Raw genomic sequence first — 21,758 nt, 5'->3', positions numbered from 1 at the left:
TTTTGGTGCCTTTCTTCTCAACTCGTCGTCACATTGAAAGTTAATTAGTTCATCCTCTGCTTTTAAAATATCAGCTTCTTCAAAGTCCTTTAGAATACTAATATCATTCATATCAAAGTCAAATGGATAACACAAAAAAACCATATGCTTTTTTAAGTCTTCAAATTCATTAAATCTGTTTTCAAATTGATCATACAGAGCATTCACTATTAATAAAAATGACGATAACATTTCCCTTGATGGTTGACATTCATTTTAAGTAGGAAAATGAGTACAACTACCAGATGCAAATTGAGTTTTGTACAAATTAAGTTTTGTCTTCATCACAGTGATGTGGTTGATCAAATCACAAACCAGCACACAGCGGCCTTGTAATTTCTTATTCAGAACATTGAATTGTGCTGTGATGTCGCAAAGGAAAGCCAGTTTACACTTAAACTCTTCAATAGACATTGTAATGAATGAAAATTTTTGAGTTACCATGAACTGCAGTACACTTGGCAAACACTCCCAAAATCTGTTAAGAATATTTCCTCTTGATAGCCACCTAACCTGCAAAAAATAGACAAACATTTATTTTTGATTGTAATGGTAAATTATTTATTTTTTGTCTATATACCTCTGAATGAAGAGGAAGATCACCATGTTCATCTTCATTTTGTTCCATTAGCATTGGAACGTATATGATTGATTGTTTTTACTACAGCTGTCATTACATCATCAACTGTCGCAACTTTAGCGCACAGTGCTTCCTGGTGTATCACACAGTGATATGACATAAATTTGTTAGGAAACTCACCACTATTTCTCAGCAAAGTAACAACTCCTCGAATTCTTCCAATCATAGCAGGAGCGCCATCTGTGACAACTGAAGATATTTTTTGAAGAGGCACTTTCCTATTTTTTAATATTTTGAACAATTTGCCATAAATGTCTGGTCCAGTTGTAGTTGTTTCCAGTGGTTCAATTCCAAGCAGTTCTTCAAATAAACAACAATTCGTAGTGATAAAACGTGCATAAACACAGAGTTGTGCTTTACCGACAAGGTCAGTAGACTCATCGAGAGCGATACTCACAAATTCAGCTTCTGACATTTTGTTTGACAATTGTTCATAAACATTAACAACCATTTTCTCAATTTTTCGAGTAACTGTACGCGCGGACAAGTGCATACTTTGAAATTTGTCATGAATTTTTTTATCATTTGGGAAAAGAAATTTTGATGCTTCAATCATACATTCTTTGATTATTTCACCATCAGTAAATGGTTTCAGGTTTTTTGCTAATATCCATGACACCATATTAGAGGCACGAGTTTCACAATCAACACTGCTAGACATTTGTTGAAACAAATTTTTCTGTTTTTCTAAACAGCTTTTCAATGAGTCGTATTTTATTTTTCTGGTTGTTGAATCAAGAGGATATTTAGTATTGTACAATTCATGTTTTGATACGAAATGACGTTCAAGCTTGGTTCCTTTCAATTCACTAACAGTCTCATTACATATTAAACATAGAGCATTGTTACTTGGTCCCTCAGTGAAGAAATAAATCAGCTCCCATTTTTCATTCCACTGACGTGCATATTTACGCTTCGCTTCATGTTTACCTGGCATATCTTTGCAAGTTAATGTGTGTATTTATCAGAGTTGCAACTTCTGAGTAAAGCATCCAAACTCGATAACCGGTTACTCGATAACTGGTTATACTCGAGTAATTTTTGGTTATTCAATTTCCAAATATTGCGTCTTAAAAAACCGGTTATTTAAAACATTAAAGATTTGCCGACTATTTCTTCTATTATACTTATTTCGTAAAAAATCTAAACAATGTAGTATTTTTATTCAAGAAAAGTACGAAAAACATTCTGAAGACGATAACTTTTACCACTGGTATATTTGATATGAAAGTTTTTACAGCGTTAAATTAATTAAATTGTTGTTTGAGTTACTTCATCTGAACAAATTCGAATGTTCTAATTATTTTTGACGTGCTTTTCGAATGTTTTTATTTTTGTAGAGTAATTTTTTAGCACGATTTAACTTTTAAGTATAAGGATCTTATTTGAAGTCTTAAAGTGCTACAGTGTTAGAGTGCATTAAAATTATTTTTTTACTATGCCTAAAATGACAAGATCTGGTGTTAGGGAGTATTTTATAAGGAGGCTTTATAATTTTTACAGCTGGAAAACAACTAAAAGGCCCACAACTACACTACTTTTATATTATGCAGTTAGGTGGCTTGGGACCCACAAATTGTGTAGCAAAGGCCCACAATAGGGCCGCGGCCCACAATTTGCCGACCTCTGATGTAGACAGTTTCTCGACATGCTATACTTTCAAAGCCTCATAAATCAACAAAGCATTAGATTTTGATCAGTTACTTTTAAATCTTTTGATAACAGTTAAAAATCTTGAAAAAGAAACTGCTTAGTAAAAAAAGAAAGCATATCATAAAAACAGCTAAAACCTATAGGATTGTAAATTCCAATTAGATTCGAACATTTTTGCCATAAATGCTGCTGGAAATTCTGGGTAATTTGCAACAAACTTGAATTAAAATGAAAAACTTTACTCATAAGTATACAAAAGCTTTTGTTCTTTTGTAGATATCACTGAGCCTTAGTAAAGAAAAAAAGTATTTTAAAATCAAGATTACTTCATTTTAGAAGCAATACTGTTCCTTTTTCTTCATAGCCTAGTTGCACAAGAAGAACAGGTTTATCTATTTCTTCATTTTTTTTTTTTTCCTTAAATAAATTTTTTTAAGATAACGAACATTTGACGAGGTATTAATTTTATATTATCGAAGGATATTTTAATTAAGCTTCATATTAAAAGGTAAACAAACAAGCTCGTTGAAATAAAACTCGTTGTGTCTTGTGTAGCAATTCCACTTACTTTGTAACGTGTCGATTTTAAACTTTATAAGTTGTTAAATCTTGCAGTCGAAGAGCGACGGTCTATTCCACCTAAAAAAATGTATTTTCTTTACCATCCAAGTTTAGTTTGCACTTTACGGGAAGGAATATCTACTGTATGCACAATATCTTATAAAGCGTTAATTACATTATAAATCCAAAGACCGTTTTAAAAATCGACAAACTAAGTTTTGTGTTACTCAGCGGAACTCGCTGTGACAAAACAGAAATCGCAAAATCACAAAAAATACATAATTTGAAGGTAAAGAAAAGCAAGGCAAAACGAAAGTGGGCAAATTTAGATTTTCCTTTAGCCGCTTTTCTTTAATTGAGAAACAGTAATGAATCATGTAAAAAAGTGTATTGTGTCAAGGTAAACTAGCACCAAAGTCAAATTGATTAGAATAATACGTTCACAGCATTGCGCAGCACGTTTTACATACAAAGGCAAAGCTTCAGGTATTTCTATAGTTATGTGGGTTCCAGGTTTTGAAACCTTGATAAAGTTCTAATCAAAATTGTTCGAAATTCAATATATTAGCCCCTAAATGTTATTTTAACTCTCGTTAACTAAGCCTCGCTGTTTTGACAAATGCACATAAGAATCAGTAATAAATTGTGCTACTGTGGTTGGGAAAGAAAATGAGTTCGGCCATCAAAGGTATCCTGATTCCAGTTATTCCAATATTTATATTTTAGCAGTTTTAATTAATATTTGTTAATGCTATATCATTATGCTATTTTTCTTAGGCTGTCTATAACAAACAGCTTATTTATCATCCTACCCAATTTTATTTGGCATTCCGATTAATTGCTGATGTTTTAAAAAAAACTTGTATAAATATAAGCAACCTTAGATTACTCTTTATAAATTTAACTGTTTTATTTTTTGGCAAAAAAAAATTTCAACGCAATAAAATTTTATTCCTGAATGAAGCTTTATAAATTTTACTTAACTTTATTAGGAAGCAAAAACCATCCGCTTTTCTATACTTTTTATCGCTGTATTTGCACGTGCTGTTTATCATTTTGAATATTCTGCCTTGTACACCCAAATGAAATGAATGTTAACACTACGTGGTGCACGGGGAATGCCTCATTACTTTCTTATATCATTTTTGTTCCATTATTAAAAGCTTTTTTTGTTGAACTCCTTGCAGCTGAAGTTGTTATTTAAGAACCAATAATGCTATGCATAACTTTAAATAATCTTCGTGTTATCATTATTGCTTTTTACTTAAGTAAAAAAAGAAAAGCTTAAACCTATTATTGAGTTCTCTAATCTTCCCTAAATTCGTGTTACTTTATTCATGTAAATCTTTGAATTATCCTTTAAATACATTAAACAGTCTTAAAAATGAGTATCCTAAACATGGTTAACCCAACACTATTTTTTAATAAGGTATAAAATAAACAAGTGGAGTTACAGGGTGCTGCAAAAATAATTATCAAAAATAATCATCTTATTGGATCATACTTTACACAGCACCTCATCGCGCAAATTTGAATAGTGTAAGCAGTGGATTTTGGGAATGTTGCTAGATAGAACGTGGAGATAAAATTAAGAGATCGAGTTCGTCGGAGAGATAAGTTAAAAGATAAATTTTACTTTTGACAAAAGAAAAAAACTCTATCGAAAAAAGTGCTTCATATCATTAGGATATTAAATAATGAAGTTAAATCTGTCAACAAAATACCACTTGAAAAAATGTTGAAAAAAACAAAGGTCGAAAGTCTATTAGAGAAATCGCAAACAATTTTCTTTAAATCTTGTTTTTCCACAGCCTTGTGATTCATTCTTAAGCTCGTGTTTTAAAGTTCACTTTCGATTGCAGTATTTGAATGGACATCAGTAAGTTGTTCTTAATGATGACCAAAAAAGGAAAAGGAACCATAAGAACCAACGTACAGCATATGTCGTGTTCTTATGGTTCCTTGGGATATGAAACAGTTTTGTTTTAAAAACATTCTATCAAATCAAGCATTGTTATGTATGAAGAAATAGCAACAAAGAAATCTAAACATCCATTTAGTATGTAAATATAAAAGGATACATTTCGCTAATTTTTTCCACATTCAAAACGTCATTTGGGTATTGATTACATTGTGATGATTAAGGTAGCTATGCGTAAAATTACTTATATATATCACTCAACCTCAAGTTGCTCTTGCTAAAATCCTCCAATCAATTTTTTTTTGAGCAAAAGATTAGTTTTTTATAACTCTGGTAAATAAATAATTAAATACTTCTTCACAATAAATATTTTGTTAAACAAGTAGTAAACATCATAAATACTGTAAAATTTAAACTGTTGCTTCATACGCTACGGTTTTTATTTCTCTATTTATGACAAACAGGTGCAACTTTTCGTGACAGTCGTATTTTAACAAAAAAAAAAGATTTGTTTAGTGACCTTGCTTCTCTTTGTTTTTGGCGTTTGCTAACGTAACCTCATATGTTGTTAGGCGAATCCTTTTGCTATTGCAATTAAAAGTTGCAACTGTTGCGCAAGCTGATTTTTTGTCGTCATCTACTCTTCTCTCGAGAACGATGCTGGAGTCTATTGTTTTAACTGGATTATCGTCAGCAACTGATTTTTCAATGAGTTTTAAGATATAATAGTTGTCTCTAAGAATCAGAAGCAACCTAACTGGGTCTTCAATAGCGCTTGATTGGTTACACGATTGAAAAACAGGTAGAGTGGTGTTGAATGCATTTACCTGAAGAGTACAGCTTAAAATGATTTATTGAGTTTTACTGTTGGATTCAAAACAAAATAGAAAAATTGAAGAAAGAAAATACGATAGAGCATTAGAATGTTAGTTCTAAGGATGTTGGTTAAGAAAAACATTCTGTAATCACTAAAAAAATCAGAAAGCCTTTTAAATCCATTTTTGTATTGCTCTTTAACTTGCGCATTTTTTGGTTTACAAATCTTACATGGCATTCTCGTTGCTTTTTAAAGAGCAACTAATGCCAATCTGGACGGGAACCTATGGTTTCCTTTTTTTTTTTTTTATCAGAAGATGGGTTTCAAAAAAAATTTACTGGGTTTATTTTTTAAGCAATTTCAATTAAATTTTATTTTTTAGGCACTTTTTTTAATTACTTGAAATTATAAAAATTAATGACAAAATTGTTTTTTAATCAGAACCGAAAAAATCCGCGAAAGTTTGTTATGAAAATAATGGAAAATGAAAATGAAAGTGAACTTTGTTATAAAAAAACTGTTTGAGATTTAATCCATAGGTTCAATGTTGTAAAACTAATAAAAACGCTATCGGCAATTATTTTTTGAGCTTCGTTTCCTAGTTGACCGAGGGCAAAAAGATTTTATGAGGTTGTTAGCTCAGCTTTGCAAGTAACATTATTTGAATGAAATAGTTTTACTTCGCATAAAGTTAGAGTTAGTATTTTAAAATTACCAAAAACAATCTTTTTAATCTAAATGTTCAATAGAATTCAGTGCCGCAATAATTCATATTTAAGTTTACTTTCCATACACATGATATCACATAAAGATAGTCTCGATCTTGGTATCCAAGCTTCAACACTATGGCTAAGTCTTGAATGTTCTATAAAGTAAAAAATAATTAATGCGAAATGTTATGAAATCATTTGAAGCGCTATTTAATGAATTGAAGATGAAATGAATATTTTGTTACAATATTGTCATATTTCCCTCCTGTCATTTTACAGTTATATCTCATGCTGCACCAAATTTGGGACACTTGGAAATTACTTGAAATAAAATTGATATTATAATATGAGTTTTCTATAGTTTACTTGATTCTTTAAATGATTGATGACTATTTTTGAAACTTTTTCACCTCTGTAATTCATGATAAATAATTTCGAGCAATCCAATTAAGTTCCATCAAGCATAAATAAAACATTATTTTTTAGAATTAATTACAGCGAACCAACATTTATGATATCAAACGTGGTGAAGGCAACCTTCGTTGTTTAAAATAACAAAAACCAAAAGATATTATTGTCCAATCATATTGAAACAGCACAAACCAGAGAAAGCTGAATTATACCAAAAAAAGATCATGTATCATTTAGCTGAAATTACAAAAGTATAATTTTAGCTGCTCCTTTGGAACCAATCAATGCAGATGTTAACCTTCAATAGCCAATGAACCTAGAGGAGGAAATAAAATAAAAAGAAGTCAGATTAGACCAGATTAGACCAATTGTGAAGGAAATGGATTTTTTATCATAGCACCAATGTAAAAATCACTACCTACACTTAATGGTCGAAAAAAAATAAAGAAAGTTGTATAAAGTTGCATGAAACATCTTATTAATGATTTTTTTTTTATTTTAGTTTAAATTATGGTTTTACTTGATGCAATTAAGTAATTTTTTTTATGAAAAATAAACAACTTTTTGATTGCATTTTCACTTTATTAATATATGCATAAAATTATTACAAATTTTAACAAGTATTTTAATTGGCTTTATAATGAGGTTCATTTATTAATATATCCAGACTCAATTAACCTGTTAATGAAAGGTGTTATTGTTTGATGCTGAAAAATCTTTTAAAATGATAATATGTAAAAAATGATCCGTAAGCTGGATTATTTGTTAAAGCTTATGAAACTTTTTCACTAACTTTGACACAAATGACACTGGCCATAGGCGCCGAGTTCAAGGGGGCAACAGGGGCAGTGCTCCCCCCATGAAGTTTATACTAATAATATATTATCACGGATTATCTCGGGGGCGAATAGATACTCTCGCCCTCATGATAATCCGTGATAATATATTATTAGTATAAATTTTTTATAGTAAAAAACTGTTCTCACAACAAATCTGGAGGAACTTATTGAATCCTTTGATCTTATCTTACAAATTATCTAAGCTTATGAACAAGACTGCCAGATTAACATTTTTTTTAATCGATTAAAATAGCTGGTTTTATTGATGCGTACAGCAGCAATCTTGAGTTAAGCAAACTTCAAAAAAATTAACTGCAAACATAATATCTTCACATAAATTAACTGCAAACAAAATAAAGTAACATTTAAATCAAAGAGATCATTTTTCCGAGCTGTTTTACATACAAAAATTGCTCAAAAATCAAACGGCGATTAGAATATGTAGTGTTTTTGAAAAACTTTACAATCAATATTTTTTTGCATTAACAGGTTATCTAACTTGTGAATCTTTGAACGATACTTACATTTTTTGAGAAATTTAGAGTAAATAAGTTGGAGTAAATAAGTTTAGAGTAAATAAGTTGGAAATAAATATTTTATTTTGTCAACAAAATTAATTTTATATTATTCATGTAATGAACTTTTTTATTAATCTTGATGTTATTGTTGATGGTAGTTCTTCTTTTGATCTCTTTTGAAAGAAAAAAAGAAAGGCCTTCAATAAAAAGGATTAACGAGATAACGACAAGCTTAATATTCTTAATAAATGTTGTTTTTATCATTTTATGCTATTGTACATTCAAAATTGAAGGAGGACGTGTATGTTGAAACCTATTTTAGCTTAATCACGGTATAAACGAGCAACAAGAGGATGATTAAGATGAAGACTAATACGAACGTGAAATTAATCAAACGACTTAGCGGTATACATATTCCATAAATAATATGAAATTATTTGTATGTACAATGCAAAATGATGTCAGAATTTAATTAATGGTAGATGTAATTTTTATTGTAAAAAGAGTGTTGGTACGAACTTCTTTTTCTTGTCTTTTATTGATGGAGAAAACGTGTAATCTTACTGACCATGATTCTCTCGTTATTATTCAAAAACAGTCTATTGTAATATATTAGCATATATTAAATCAATTATGAAAAGATGTGTTGCTCCTGTAGATTTATAGAAGGAACCCTTTCTGTCTAGGGGGAAGTTGAATATCTAGCTAGAATGACAAATCTGCCACATAATTAAACAAAGCAGAATTAAAACTTAGCTGAAAGAGGTAATGTCCTTTACTATTCCATACCAAAAAAACTTATTTTCAATATGTTCTTTTGTTAAATCGATGCCTATACGGCCAGATAATGCTTTTGCCTCATTAGAAAGATCATTACCGTCATTCAAAAACTTAATTGGTGCTGCTCTTCTTTACACCAAACATCTTTCCTCTAAAAGAAAATTAAAAAAAAATTCTTTTATAACTTCGATTTTTTTAAGTTAAAAACTGCCCCCCTACAATACTACACGCCAAATTAAACTAATATCACACATGATTACGTCCAAAAGTTATCTCTAAAATGAGAAAAGTCTTGCAAGTTCATCTTTATTGCGCAAGAAGAAAATGTTTATATCAAATAGATCAACAATAAAAATGGTTTTTGTAAACATTTTATCAATATGATAAACTTTCAAAGTTCCATAAATAAACAATAAATAAGATGTTGGACTGTCATTTATATATTTTTTTCTTAATAATTGAATATGTTAAAAGAGTTGTTGCTTTAAAGCATCTTAAATTATTTAATTCATATCATAAAAACGATTAAAAAGTTTATATCCAAATAAATATCAACATTTCGGCCTAATGTGTTATTTGAAATTCTCAGTAATTTACAATAAATTGACTTTTAGTGAAAAATCTCATTCATAATTAAAAAATAATTATATTGATTGTAGATTTGAGTTTACCAAATTTACGAGAATAAACATTTTAAAGTTACTAAAATTGTATTTTGGGGACTTCAACTTGTTTCCACTTGTTATCAGAAAACCTTATTTAGGAGAATGAACATTTTAAAATCACAAACATTTCGTTTTGAGAACTTTTCCTTTCCACCTGTTAGAAACCTTGCTGTTTGAAATGGGTTAAAAGTGTGATTTGCCCTTTTTTTAAATACTTGCTTTCTATAATTTTTAATGATAAAGAATTTTTGATGAGGCATTACTGTTATTGAAGGATATTCTAATTGGGTTTGACCTCATAAGTTAAACAAACTAAAGGCTTAAGTAAAACTCCTCCGATTTCACCGAAAAAAATGTCTAGTTTATCATCTAAGTTTAATTGCTCTCTATAGAAAGGAATATTTACATGATGAACATATTTTTTATAATGTTATAAGTATATTATAAATCCTAATGTCGTATTAAAATGCTACAAACTAAGTCTTGAGTTACACGGCGAAACGTGCAGAGGCAAAATAGAAATCGCAATACAAACACATTTTCAAGGTATAACGATAGTGAATGAATAATTATTGGCCTAGCGCAAAGCTCTTTAGCCATCCTTCCATAAAACCTTTTTAGAAAATTCTGTTGAATTAAAAGATACCGTAAAAATTACTCAAGAAAACCTGCTATCAAGCCATTGTAAAAATTGAAGAATGTTAAACCATAAAATGCAATCTTTTTGTTTTAAAATCATTAATATAGCGATGAAAAGTTATCAAAAAGTGTTTTATTCAAGCATTTGACAAGATTAAAAAGATCTATGTATTAACTTAACAGAAGCCTCAAACAATCATTTTTAACCTAATATATTTTTCAAGATTTTGTTGATTATTTGGATTATTTTATATGAATATAAGTTTTTTGTAATAATTTTCAGAAAAAATTATTTACATTTTTTTGGTACCATTTGTCTCTGTAGTTTCAATTAGATCAGAAATATTAATAAGATAATTATAATTGATTGATGAGTTAAAGGAATTGGGATAATCCAGCCAATTCATTTGCAAATTAGTCTGATTTCTCCTGAGGAGCTTTCTCTTCAAGAAATCTCTTATTCCATTTTAAACACCTCTGCTTTGTAGAATGTTTCATTTATTTCTCTATTATTGTAATCTTTAAACTTATATGTAACTGGTGTTGTATTTTGTGCAGCAGATATTGTGAATATTTATTCAATCCATCTATTTACGTAGTCCTTTTCGAAAGTTGATTTTTTAATTGTTTGTTTTTACTTTGTCATCAACTGAAAGTTTTGGTTTGTTTTCTTTTTTCTTATCATTTCTGGCTGTTCTACCTACTCCTTTCTCTTTCTGTTTCTATTTTTTTTTATTCTATAAGCAACAGGTGTCATTTTTATTGAAAAGTATTTATTATTACTGTATTGCTTAACTAGTTAATCCTAAACTTTAATGCAAACATGTGTTGATTTAGGTGAAAAATATTTTCTCATTTGCTCTTTCATTAAACATTTTAATCTTTCTGATACACTTGGCTTTTCAAACCTTTTTATTACACTTATCTCTGTTATATAACTATTATCAAACCACATTTAAATTTGTTTTCGCTCATTGAATAACTTTTTAAATGCTTTTGAAAACATCTTTTCTGCTTTATCTTATAACGAAATTAACCAGCAATATTTACAGAAATTATCAATAACTGCCAATAATACATATTAAGGCATTCTCCAAATTTAACAGAGGAATAAAATAACAAGTATTTTATTCCTCTGTTAAATTTGGAGAATGCCTCAATATGTATTAGAACAGCAGCTCATTTTTAATATAAACCGTTAAAAAGGACTCGTCTTCAAACAAATTTTCTCGTTACTCGTCGAACATTAAAATGAGTAACATCTTCATGCTGCGCATCTAAATGTGAAGCATCTGAATGATTCAAGTCTTCTTTGATCCCACTGACCTCTTTAATTTTTATGATCCATTAGATCTTTTTAAACCCATTCAAAACTATATATTAGTTCCACTAAGCTTTTTAACAATATATTTATCTAGTTTTTCTCTTGGTGTTGGGTTAACGGTGCCACCATTTAATCTGACATTTGTGTGTCACATACGAGTTACAATTACGATGCATCTTTATTCAATAGATATCATACATCATGATGATTTTTTAATGTGCCTATTTGCTGAATCCACCTATTGCAATTGATTTTTTCGAAAGCTAGAGCGAAGCATTCGTGATACCATGGAGAGATTTCTGCCGCCAGTGATTTTTTTAAATTAAGTTGGATTTTAATTAACTGGCTTTAAATATAACTCATATTGATGTCAAAAGACGGAATGGAAACATGTTGTGGCAATAGATTTACATGCTGAATTTCTAATATAATGCTTCAAATGATTTCACATCATATCATATTTCACTTCATATAACATTCACAACTTAGCCATGGTGTTAAAACTGGGATACTATCAAGATTATCTATAAGTGATGTCATGCGTAAGGAAGGTACACTTTTAAATGATATATTGCGACACTAAACTCATTTGAACATTGAGCTTAAAAAAATTATTTTTGGTATTTTGCGTATACAGATAGTTCTAAGAGTACCATGGAGTACTCCAAAAATCATCTTTATTTGCAAAATACGAACTCCTACTTTATGCCAAATGAAACTATTTCATCGAAACAATGTTGCTTGCAAAGTTGGGCTAACAGCCTCATAAAATCTTTTTGTCCTCGCTCCATTAGGAAACAAACTTTAAAAAAAACGACTGCTGTTAGAGTTTTTACTACAACTTTAAATGTATGAAACTAAAGTCCAAACAGCTTTTTTCATTACAAAGTTCAGTTTGATTATTCAAACTGAACTTTGTTATGAAAAAAGGCTTCATCGCTTGTTTAATGATGACGGCATGTTGGTCTTCAAAAACATTCTTAGAACCATATTTCAAATTCTCTATCCATTTTTTTTTCTTCGTTTTTTCTATTTTGTTTAGAATACAATAGTAAAAACTCAATAAATGATGTTAAACTGTACTATTTAGATAAAAGCTTTGAACACCGCTCCTCTTGTTTACCAATCGCGTCAATCAAGCGCTTTTGATGACCCAGCTAAAATGCTTCAGATTCTTAGAGACAATTATCACATTGCAAAACCCATTGAAAAATCAGCTGCTGACAAGAAACCAGTTAAAACAATAGACTACAGCATCGTTTTCGAGAGTAAAGTAGATAGCAGCAAAAAGTCAGCTTGCATAACAGTTGCAACTTCTAGTTACGATAGCAGAAGGATTCCCTAAACAACACAAGAGGTAACGTTAAAGAACGCCGAAGACAAAGAGAAGCATGGTTGATTTAAGGTCACTAAACAAATCATTTACTTGTGGCAAGAAAACGACTGTCACGAAAAGTTGCACCTTAGGATGTTTGTCATAAAAAGAGAAATGGTAACCGTAGCGTTTGAAGCAACAGTTTAAATTTTTGTAGTATTTATGATGTTTACTATTTGTTAAACTAAATTTTCATTGCGAAGAAATATTTTTATATCTATTTCTCAGAGTTATGAAAAACTATTCTTTTGTTCAAAAAAAAAAAACTCGGATTTTAGCAAGAGCAACTAGAGGTAAAGTAATATATATATATAAAACTTTAAGCATAGCTGTCTTTAGCATCACAATAATGTCAATACCCAAAATGACGTTTTGAATGTGGAAAAAGGTAGTGAAAAGTATCCTTTTATACTTATAAGCTAAAGGGGTGTTTAGATATCTCTGTTGTTATTTCTTCATACGTAACTATGCTTGATTGGATGGAATGTTTTTAAAACAAAACTGTTTCTTACTATAAGGAACTATAAGAACACGTCATATGCAATACGTTGGGCTCTTACGGTTCCTTTTCTTTGTTGGTTATCATTCAGAACACCATGCTGATTTTCATTCAAATACTGCTGTCAAAATTGAGTTTCGAAAGAAGAGCTTTTAAAAGAATGTGTGGAAGAAATTTGCTGTGGAAAATAAGCTGTGGAAGAAATTTGTTTACGGTTTCTCGAAGAGACCTTCAACCTTCGTTTTTTTCAACCTTTGCTCAAGTGAACTTTAGTTGAGAGATTCAACATTATTATTTACTAACCTACTTTTTTCGAACTTTCCACCATTCCTCATAAATAACAGCCCCGTAATCCAATGCTTACCCAATTCAAATTTGCCCGATAAGAAGGTGCTGTGTTGAGCATAACCCAATAAAACGATTGTTTTTGATGATTGATTCTATTGCATTTTGCAACGCCACTTGCTTATTTACACCTTGTTAAAAAAAGTGCAGAGTTAACCACGTGTATAATACTCTAAGAGTATCACGTGTATGATAATCTTTTATGAGACAGCTTAATTTTTTTAAAGGATAGTTCAAAGATTCACATGGATAAAGTAACACGAACTTTGGGAAGATTAGAGAACTCAATGACAGGTTTATGCTTTTCTTTTTTTTATTTTAATAAAAAGCAATAATGGTAGCACGTGGATTGTTTAAAGCTTTGCTTAGCATTATCGGTTCTTAGTTAACAAATTCAGTTGTGAGGAGTTCGGCAAAAAAAGCTTTTACTAACGGAATAAAAGTGATATAAAAAAGTAAAGAGGTACTCCCCGTGCGTTACATAGTGTATACATGCGTTTCATTTGGGTCTACAAGGCACAATATTCAAAATGATAAACAGCACGTGCGAATACAGCGATTAAAAGTATAGAAAAGCGAATGGTTTTTGCTCCCTAATAGTTACTGTCGTTTTCCTTTTTGCCTTTTCTCGTTTCACCTTCAAAATATATTGTTTTTTGTTGTGATTTTCTGATTTTCTGAACTCTATTTTATCATAGTGAGTTTCACTGCATAATTCAAAACTTTGTCGAACTTTAATGTGTTATTGTCGACTTCGACTAAATCGACATTCTTATCGAAAGGCGTAATCAGTAAAGTTAGAAAAATCGTATAGTCGATGTAATCGATTGTCTCCTACTAATCGACTAAATTTCGATTTAGTCGGGTAATCATCTTAACATCCTTATTTCGATTTTTTTATTTGATTTAATATTATCGATCTTTAATATTGTTATGATGCTGGCCAATTATTAAATAGATATCTTCATAAGTGATTTATCTTGTAAAGATAAATTACTTATAAAGATTGAGCCATGCGTAAGAATATCAATCGTAGCGGTTTTTTAATTCAACCAAAATATCTGATCATTTAATCTAATTTCCTATATCACATAAACATAAATGTTTGCTTACTTTTACCGAACCACTTCATTAATGTTTCCTTTTTCGCATAATAGTAAGCAGTTGATGCTATTTTAAACCAAATATTATGTAATGTGTTATAGTACTCTGTTAAGGATGAAAAAAAACTTTACATATCTGCCACCCCAGAAAAAAGTTCAGCAGCCCCATCTGCCCCAACCGATCTACGCCACCGTTTTGTATTAGTTTTTTTATTATTTTGTGCTTTAATTGTTTTGAAAAATGGTATAGAATGCCTATCTTTGTTTTTTTTTCATTACTTTTGTAATAGTAATTTCCGTTTTACTTTGCTTGATTATTCAATTTTTATTTATCTAATAGATTAGATGAATTAAAATAGAACAAAAAAAAATGCTCTTGATGTAGCAACAGCATGTGTTATCATAATAGCATTACATATCACTTGCTTTTTTGTTTACTCTCTTAAAGTTCTATTTGTTTCATACATTTAAAAGATAAATTGTCTTGCAACACTAAAGTGTATGATTGTGATAAAGTTTTTGCTCAAATATTTCGACTAAATTGACTTTTAGTCGACTTAGCCGATTTTAAAAAAGCATCAGCCGATTTTGGTCGACTTTCAAAAATACATGAAAAGGTAGATAACGATAAAAAGTCAGTTTGTCTAACAGTTCCGACTTCTAGTTTCGATAGCAGAAAGATACTCCAAACGATACATGAAGTAACGTTAGCAAAACCCGAAGACAAAAATACATTTATCGATTTCGTCGACAGTTGAATATTTTCACTTCACCGAACGAGTTTTACTTCAATCTGCTTGTTTGTTTACTTTTTAATATTAAGCTTAATCAAAATATCTTCAATAATTTGCAAATAATGCCTCGTTAAAAGTTCATTATCTTCAAAATATTTAACAAAAGAAAAAATAAACGCAAAATATAAAAAAAAAAAATGAAAAAATATTGAGACCTTTTCGTCTTCTGCGACAAAACTGAGAAGAAGAAGAAACGGTATTGCTTCTAAAATGAAATAATCTTGATTTTGAAACGCTTTTCTTCTTTTTTAAGCCGAAGTGATATCTACAAACGATTTTAAGTTTTGTATACTTCTGAGTAGAGTTTTTCATTTTAAGTCAGATTAATTGCAAATTACCCAGAATTTCCAGCAGCATTAAGGGCAAAAATGCTCGTATCTAGTTTAAGTTTACAATGCTATAGGTTTTGGCGGATTTTATGATATGCATTCTAATTTAGGTAAGCAATATCTTTTTAAGATTTTTAACTGTTATCAAAAAATTTAAAAGTAACTGATCAAAATCTAATGCTTTGTTAATTTATGAGGCTTTGAAAGTATTGCATGTGAAGAAACTGTCAGCTTCAAATACTTTAATTGTTTTACTATTCGATATAAACATTTTCTTCATGTGCAATAAAGACGATTTTTTAATATTTGATCATCAAGTCACCATACTTGTTCTCAATACCATCAATATTTTTAGAATATCTTCCAAAGAATGTGATCACATTGGGTAACATTAAAACTGATTGCGTGATTAAAAGTAATAAAGTGATTAAAAATTATTAAGCGATTGTGAGTGATGTAGTGATTCAGTGATCAGGAGTGATTAAGTGCTTGACAATAAGTAAATGACCATAATGTTAAATCCTTCGGCTGATGTCTTTTTGCTGTATATTTACTTTTCTAGATAGAATGCATTTCTTGTTAAGAAACAGTTAGTTGTTTCATCTTTAAAATATATTATAATAATATGATTTGGAATAATAATTCGAGATAAATGATCAAGAAGCTTTACATGTTTGTCCCATCAAAAATAAATGCTTTAAACAATAACGAAAAACTATTTTAAAAAAGGAATTGAAAAATTACAAAAAAAAAAATATGAAGCTTACTGACCATTTTACACCATTAAAAATGAGCAGTGAGCCTCATTTAAACTGGAAATGACAGAAATGACCCTGATGTGGTTTAAAAATAAAGTCTAATGACAACTGCATGAAATTATTACAACTCTTCACAGGTTTAAACTTGTAAAGAGTTGTAATATTTTCATGCAAATATGAAAAATATGAAAAATTCAAAATGCAATCTTTGTGCATTTTTAATAAAATATTGCTGAAGTGCGTTTAGTAAAATCAAAATTTATTTAAGTTTAAAGTTAAAAATGAAATCATAATTTTTTTTTTTCCCACACGATTGGTAAACACTGGCATACTTTACAAAATCTTTTCTTCCACTTTCAATGGTCGTCGACTAAAAACTTTTGAACTGATTGACTCCTCAACACTGGCAGTTTTGTATGATTTCTTCCTCCACTTTCTTTGGTTATTGACTGAAAACATTTCTATTGATTGATTACTTAGAAGCTGCTCAATATATACATTTATATTCCCAACATTTGATGACTTTTTTTTGTTGGTATAATTCAGCTGAAGGGTATTGGCTCATTGTGCTTCGACAACGGTCATTTTCTATTGATGTTATTTTAGAAGATGCATTTTTCATCTCTAATGATGAAAGATTGATCTTTAGTGATATGGGACTTCATTGTGCAAAATCTGACTTGTTCTACTTCTTCTATAATTGAAATTGATTTTATTTGACTGAATTAAATTTAACTTAATTGCAAATAACTGATCTTCCTTTTGATTGAATAATGATTGAAAATTAGTTACAGAAGCAAAAATGGTTTGAAAACTTGCAAATAAAAATTCAGAGAATCAGAGAAGTTGTAAAACAACTTCACATTAAAATAATTTCTGGAAGTGCCGAAGAGTACTCTAATTCGGTACAACCCGAGAGACTTTTCGAAACGCCTCATAACAATGTCATGTGTATACTAAATAGGAAAATGTTGTGATAAAATATTCATTTTTATGCTGATTTTCAACTTTACTGCTTCATAACATTTCATACAAAAATAATTTCACAAAGTATTAAATGAATTTTAACAAAGACCTTGAAACTGGGATGTTTTCAAGATTACTTCAAAATGAAGCCATGTTTAGAGAAGGTAAACTTAAAAAGGTTTTCTTGCAACATGGAATTCTTTTAAAAAGTGAACTCAAATAGTTATTTTTTTGTACTTTGCATTAACAAAAGATCCTCATGGTGCTCCAGAGTAGTGCTGTCAAGCTAGAGAGTCATATTTGTTTGTTTCTCGCACTCTTTCACCAATCGCGTTGAAGCAATATGGTGAAATAAATTCCAAACTAAATTGCAGGAGCAAGGAGCACGTTTACTTACGTAAATTACTCAGGTTTGCAACCAGTGAAACCATAATAAACAGTTAAATGTAAAAGCAGCACAAAGATTTGTAATAACTGAGCTGCATATGTACCGATTTAAAGAATGTAATGCAATGAAAGTTCTGGCGATGTAAAACTGTCGCATTAAAACTATTTCATGCAAACAATATCGTTTTCAGAAAAGAGTCAAAACCCTAAAACAAATCTTTAGACCTTAATGTTTCCGAAAATTCTTTAAAAAAATACTATGTAACACATTTTCATCTTTTTTTTAGATCAGAATACTGCTAGTTTAGTTTTGTGAGATGTTGTAGAATATCGATGCCTGATGGAAGTTAAATCCCTATAAACAAGGACTCGTTATTTTTAGCTGAGATAACTTAGATTAGATCTCTTTCTCTCTGTCACTAGCATAAATGTTTCTTAAAACGTAGAATCTGCCTGAAACTGCTGGTAAAGCAGTTATAAAGATAAACAATTTCTTCATTTTATTTGATCTAAGCTTAAAACTTTTGTCCGTTTCAAAAGGGTCTATCTTTTTTTTACATTTTTATTGCAAGCTGTTACTACTTTTAATTAATTTTAATCTAAATAACCTAGTCTTAATTTTACTTTTGGAAAGACAATAAAAGCAATACCGCACTTCCAAATATGTAACATACGTAAGTATATTTTATAACATATATTTATATCGTAAATAATATATATAGCATTTTATGTAAGTCCTATTGTATATTCATTTTGCATTTTATGTCATTAGAAAAATTGTAATAATAACGTAGAAGCATGTACTTTTACTAGGTAAAAATATTTAACATTCACAAAATAAGTAATTCTAGACTGATTTTAAATATTTATACATCTGTAAACTTCAGTATGAATCTAAATAACAAAGTTTGAACATAACTTTTGAAAAGCTTACAAAAGCAACACCGCACCGCGCAACAAACAATTTTTAGCCGATTTGAAATGTAAATTATACTATTTCATAGGATGGAAGAAAAAAGCATTCCGAGTTAATCAAAAATGCTGATATTCATTTGAGGCCTAAATAAACAACTTTTAAGAAATGTTGTTTGCCTGCATATACATATTTATATGAAGGGCTGACGAATCATAAATGTGTACGTCTTTTCTGATTGTTGTTAATTCTCCCACCTTACAGTATTGGTTAGAAAAACTGTCGTCATCATAACTATCATCAACTAAAAAAATGTTTTAAGGTTAAGTCATGATTGAAGTTGTAAAAATTACCTCAAACTAATACCTGCTAAAAGGATTTTCTTTTAGGAAATTTTAGAAAAAAAACATTTAAAAAGAAAGTTTTTAATTTTAAAGTTTGTAATTTTTTTATTTGTTAGCTTGGTAAGTTTTTAAAAAAAAACCTACTAAGAGGTTATTTTTTGGGGTAAATTTAACTTAATGCTTTTCTATCAAAAGCGATTCGATCTCAGTCTCTTTAAAGGTATTGAAAACGACAAGCAATACTATTAATCTCAAATAAAAACACAAAGGCAAAATGGATTTAACAACCATCTTCGTTTACTTGTTAATGACGGTATGTTTCTCAAAACCAACAAGATTAGAACTAAATTTATATTTCTCTTTTTTATTTTCTATCTTCGATTTTTCTACTTCACTTTGAAATTAACAGTAAAACTCGATAAATGACTCAAAATATACTCTTTAGATGAAAGCATTCTACACAAACCCCCTTGTTTACGAACCGTGCAAACAACCACACAATTTTGAAGACCCAAATAGACTACTACAAATTGTCAAAGACAGCTATTATATCCTTAAGCCCATTGAGTTCTCAGTTGCTGACGAGAACCCAGTTGAAAAAAAAGACTCCGGCATGGGTTTTGAGAGAAAGGTAGATAACGATAAAAAGTCAGTTTGCGCAACAGTTCCGACTTCAAGTTTCGATAGCAGAAGGATTCCCCAAACGATACATGAGGTAACGTTAGCAAATGGCGAAGACAAAGAGAAGTACGGCTGCCGTAAGGTCACAAAAGAAATCATATACTTGTGGCAAGAAAACGACTGTCACGAAAAGTTGCACCTGAGAATGTATGTTATAAAAAGAAAAACGATAGTCGTTGCATACGAAGCAACAGTTTAAGTTTTATGGTAGTTATGAGACTTGTTATTTGTTAATGTTTATTGCAAAGTTTTTTTTATATTATTTTTCATGTTTGTTGTTGATATTGTAAAAAAATATTTAATTATTTATTCGATATTTATAAAGAAATAATCAACTATTTAAATATATTTTTAGGCATAGCTGCCTTAAACATTACTAGTGAAAGTTATGATAGCTAAGTAAAGATATCCAGTTATATTTAAACTTAAAAGGAGTATTTAGTTATCTCTTTTGTTACTTCTTCATACCTAAATGACATGAAGTTAATACAAACTTTTTAAAACAAACACAAACTTATTTCAGTGATTTCAAAAGTCACATAAAAAAGACATGTTATTGGAATATTGTCTCTTGCACCGCTTTCTTAGTTCATAAAAAAGTAGTATGAAATTAAAAACGTTTTCATACGTCAAAGTATTCATAAAACATTTAACATCAGTATATAGCTGATGGTTACCTTTTATCTAATTATCCAACAGTTAACAATTTGACGTAGACTATAGTTTTTTAATGGCTTCAGATATTGCTTTGACAAAATGTCTGACTTTCAAAGTGTCTATTTTTAAATATAACTCACCTAATAGATGGTTCACTTTGCCTTCTAAGCTATCTATTGATCAATTAATGCTTTTGCAGCTTCTTTGGAATCATTATGATGCTGGTTATTAAGGTGATCCGATTTTTAAAAAGTAATGAGAAATCTATTTTTAAAAGTACATTTGAGAATTGGTTCTCTTAAGAAACATAAAAGCACAACCTATAAAAAGAAGTTTATTTGTATGAAAACTGTCTGCTCGTCTTTGCATTTTGGTTGGGCATGCTCATCATAACTAAATTCCTTAAAAACTTTAATTTTAAAACTAGTATTGCAAGTCTTTGATTTTAAAAGTAATTTAGAGTAAGTATAATTGATTATTTGTCATTATGTATAGCTGAATGTAATTATTTTTAATCGATTTAAATCAATTTTCATTGACTTGAGTTTAATAAAATCTAACATAACTTTTACTAGGACACAACTGTTTTTAATGAATTAAAAGTAATTTTGATAATTCTCACCTGTGAGCAGATCAAAGTTAGGTCGAACTTCTGATTGTCTTGTTTTAAATCAATATGACACATGACTAATATAATTATTTCATCTAAACACATATGCACAGAATTATTTTAACAAATAAGATGAAGCTGTAATGAAACCATTCATATTATTAGGAATGCAAGTAAAATTAAGAAAGTTTATTATTTTCAGATGTTTGTCGTTGCTAAAGAAGTTGTCCAAGTAAAGATGCACCAGACTTATGATGAAGATCAATCCGGCTGAATTCAAATAAATGTATTAGAACCTCTGAAAAAAGAAGGATTGGATTACTTTTAAATTTAACACTTTACTGCTAAAGGAAAAAAAACATGATCCGTAAAAACGGATTTGTATAACAAAAAAAATGACGAAAAACTTCTTAAACAAAATTTATGACAAAATATATCCTCATAAAAGTTACAACTATTGATAAATCCAACATTCTTTTC

At 29.5% G+C, this 21,758-nt stretch overlaps 1 protein-coding gene across 3 annotated transcripts; it reads right to left on the bottom strand.

Moving 5' to 3' along the window:
• Window positions 1–419: 419 nt before the first annotated feature.
• On the bottom strand, window positions 420–21,382 carry LOC149894830 (general transcription factor II-I repeat domain-containing protein 2A-like). 3 transcript variants are annotated; one of them, XM_090098680.1, is made up of 3 exons: window positions 21,291–21,382; window positions 800–5,641; window positions 420–552 (listed from the first exon to the last, which is right to left on the bottom strand). In XM_090098680.1, exons 2-3 carry the CDS (start codon window positions 1,614–1,616, stop codon window positions 548–550), a joined length of 822 nt encoding a protein of 273 aa, XP_089954806.1. In that variant the 5' UTR covers window positions 1,617–5,641; window positions 21,291–21,382; the 3' UTR covers window positions 420–547. The 3 variants fall into 3 exon arrangements, 2 of the variants coding, with proteins under 2 accessions (XP_089954806.1, XP_089954803.1); XM_090098677.1 differs by lacking the exon at window positions 420–552 and having other exon boundaries at window positions 600–5,641; XR_016455926.1 differs by lacking the exons at window positions 420–552; window positions 800–5,641 and adding an exon at window positions 18,800–19,290.
• Between the last annotated feature and the right edge of the window lie 376 nt (window positions 21,383–21,758).

Source organism: Hydra viridissima, unplaced genomic scaffold (assembly GCF_058129835.1).
Source record: "Hydra viridissima isolate aposymbiotic clone 2 unplaced genomic scaffold, HvirCarnegie_v1 scaffold_1, whole genome shotgun sequence".
Taxonomy (NCBI): Eukaryota; Metazoa; Cnidaria; class Hydrozoa; order Anthoathecata; family Hydridae; genus Hydra; species Hydra viridissima.
The sequence above is the reverse complement of the archived record's forward strand: the minus strand, read 5'-3'. Positions and strand labels throughout refer to the sequence as shown.

Bases quoted from the DNA above. Each gene is read 5' to 3' on its own strand.
- LOC149894830 (XM_090098677.1), bottom strand. From the start codon at position 1,616: ATGCCAGGTAAACATGAAGCGAAGCGTAAATATGCACGTCAGTGGAAT.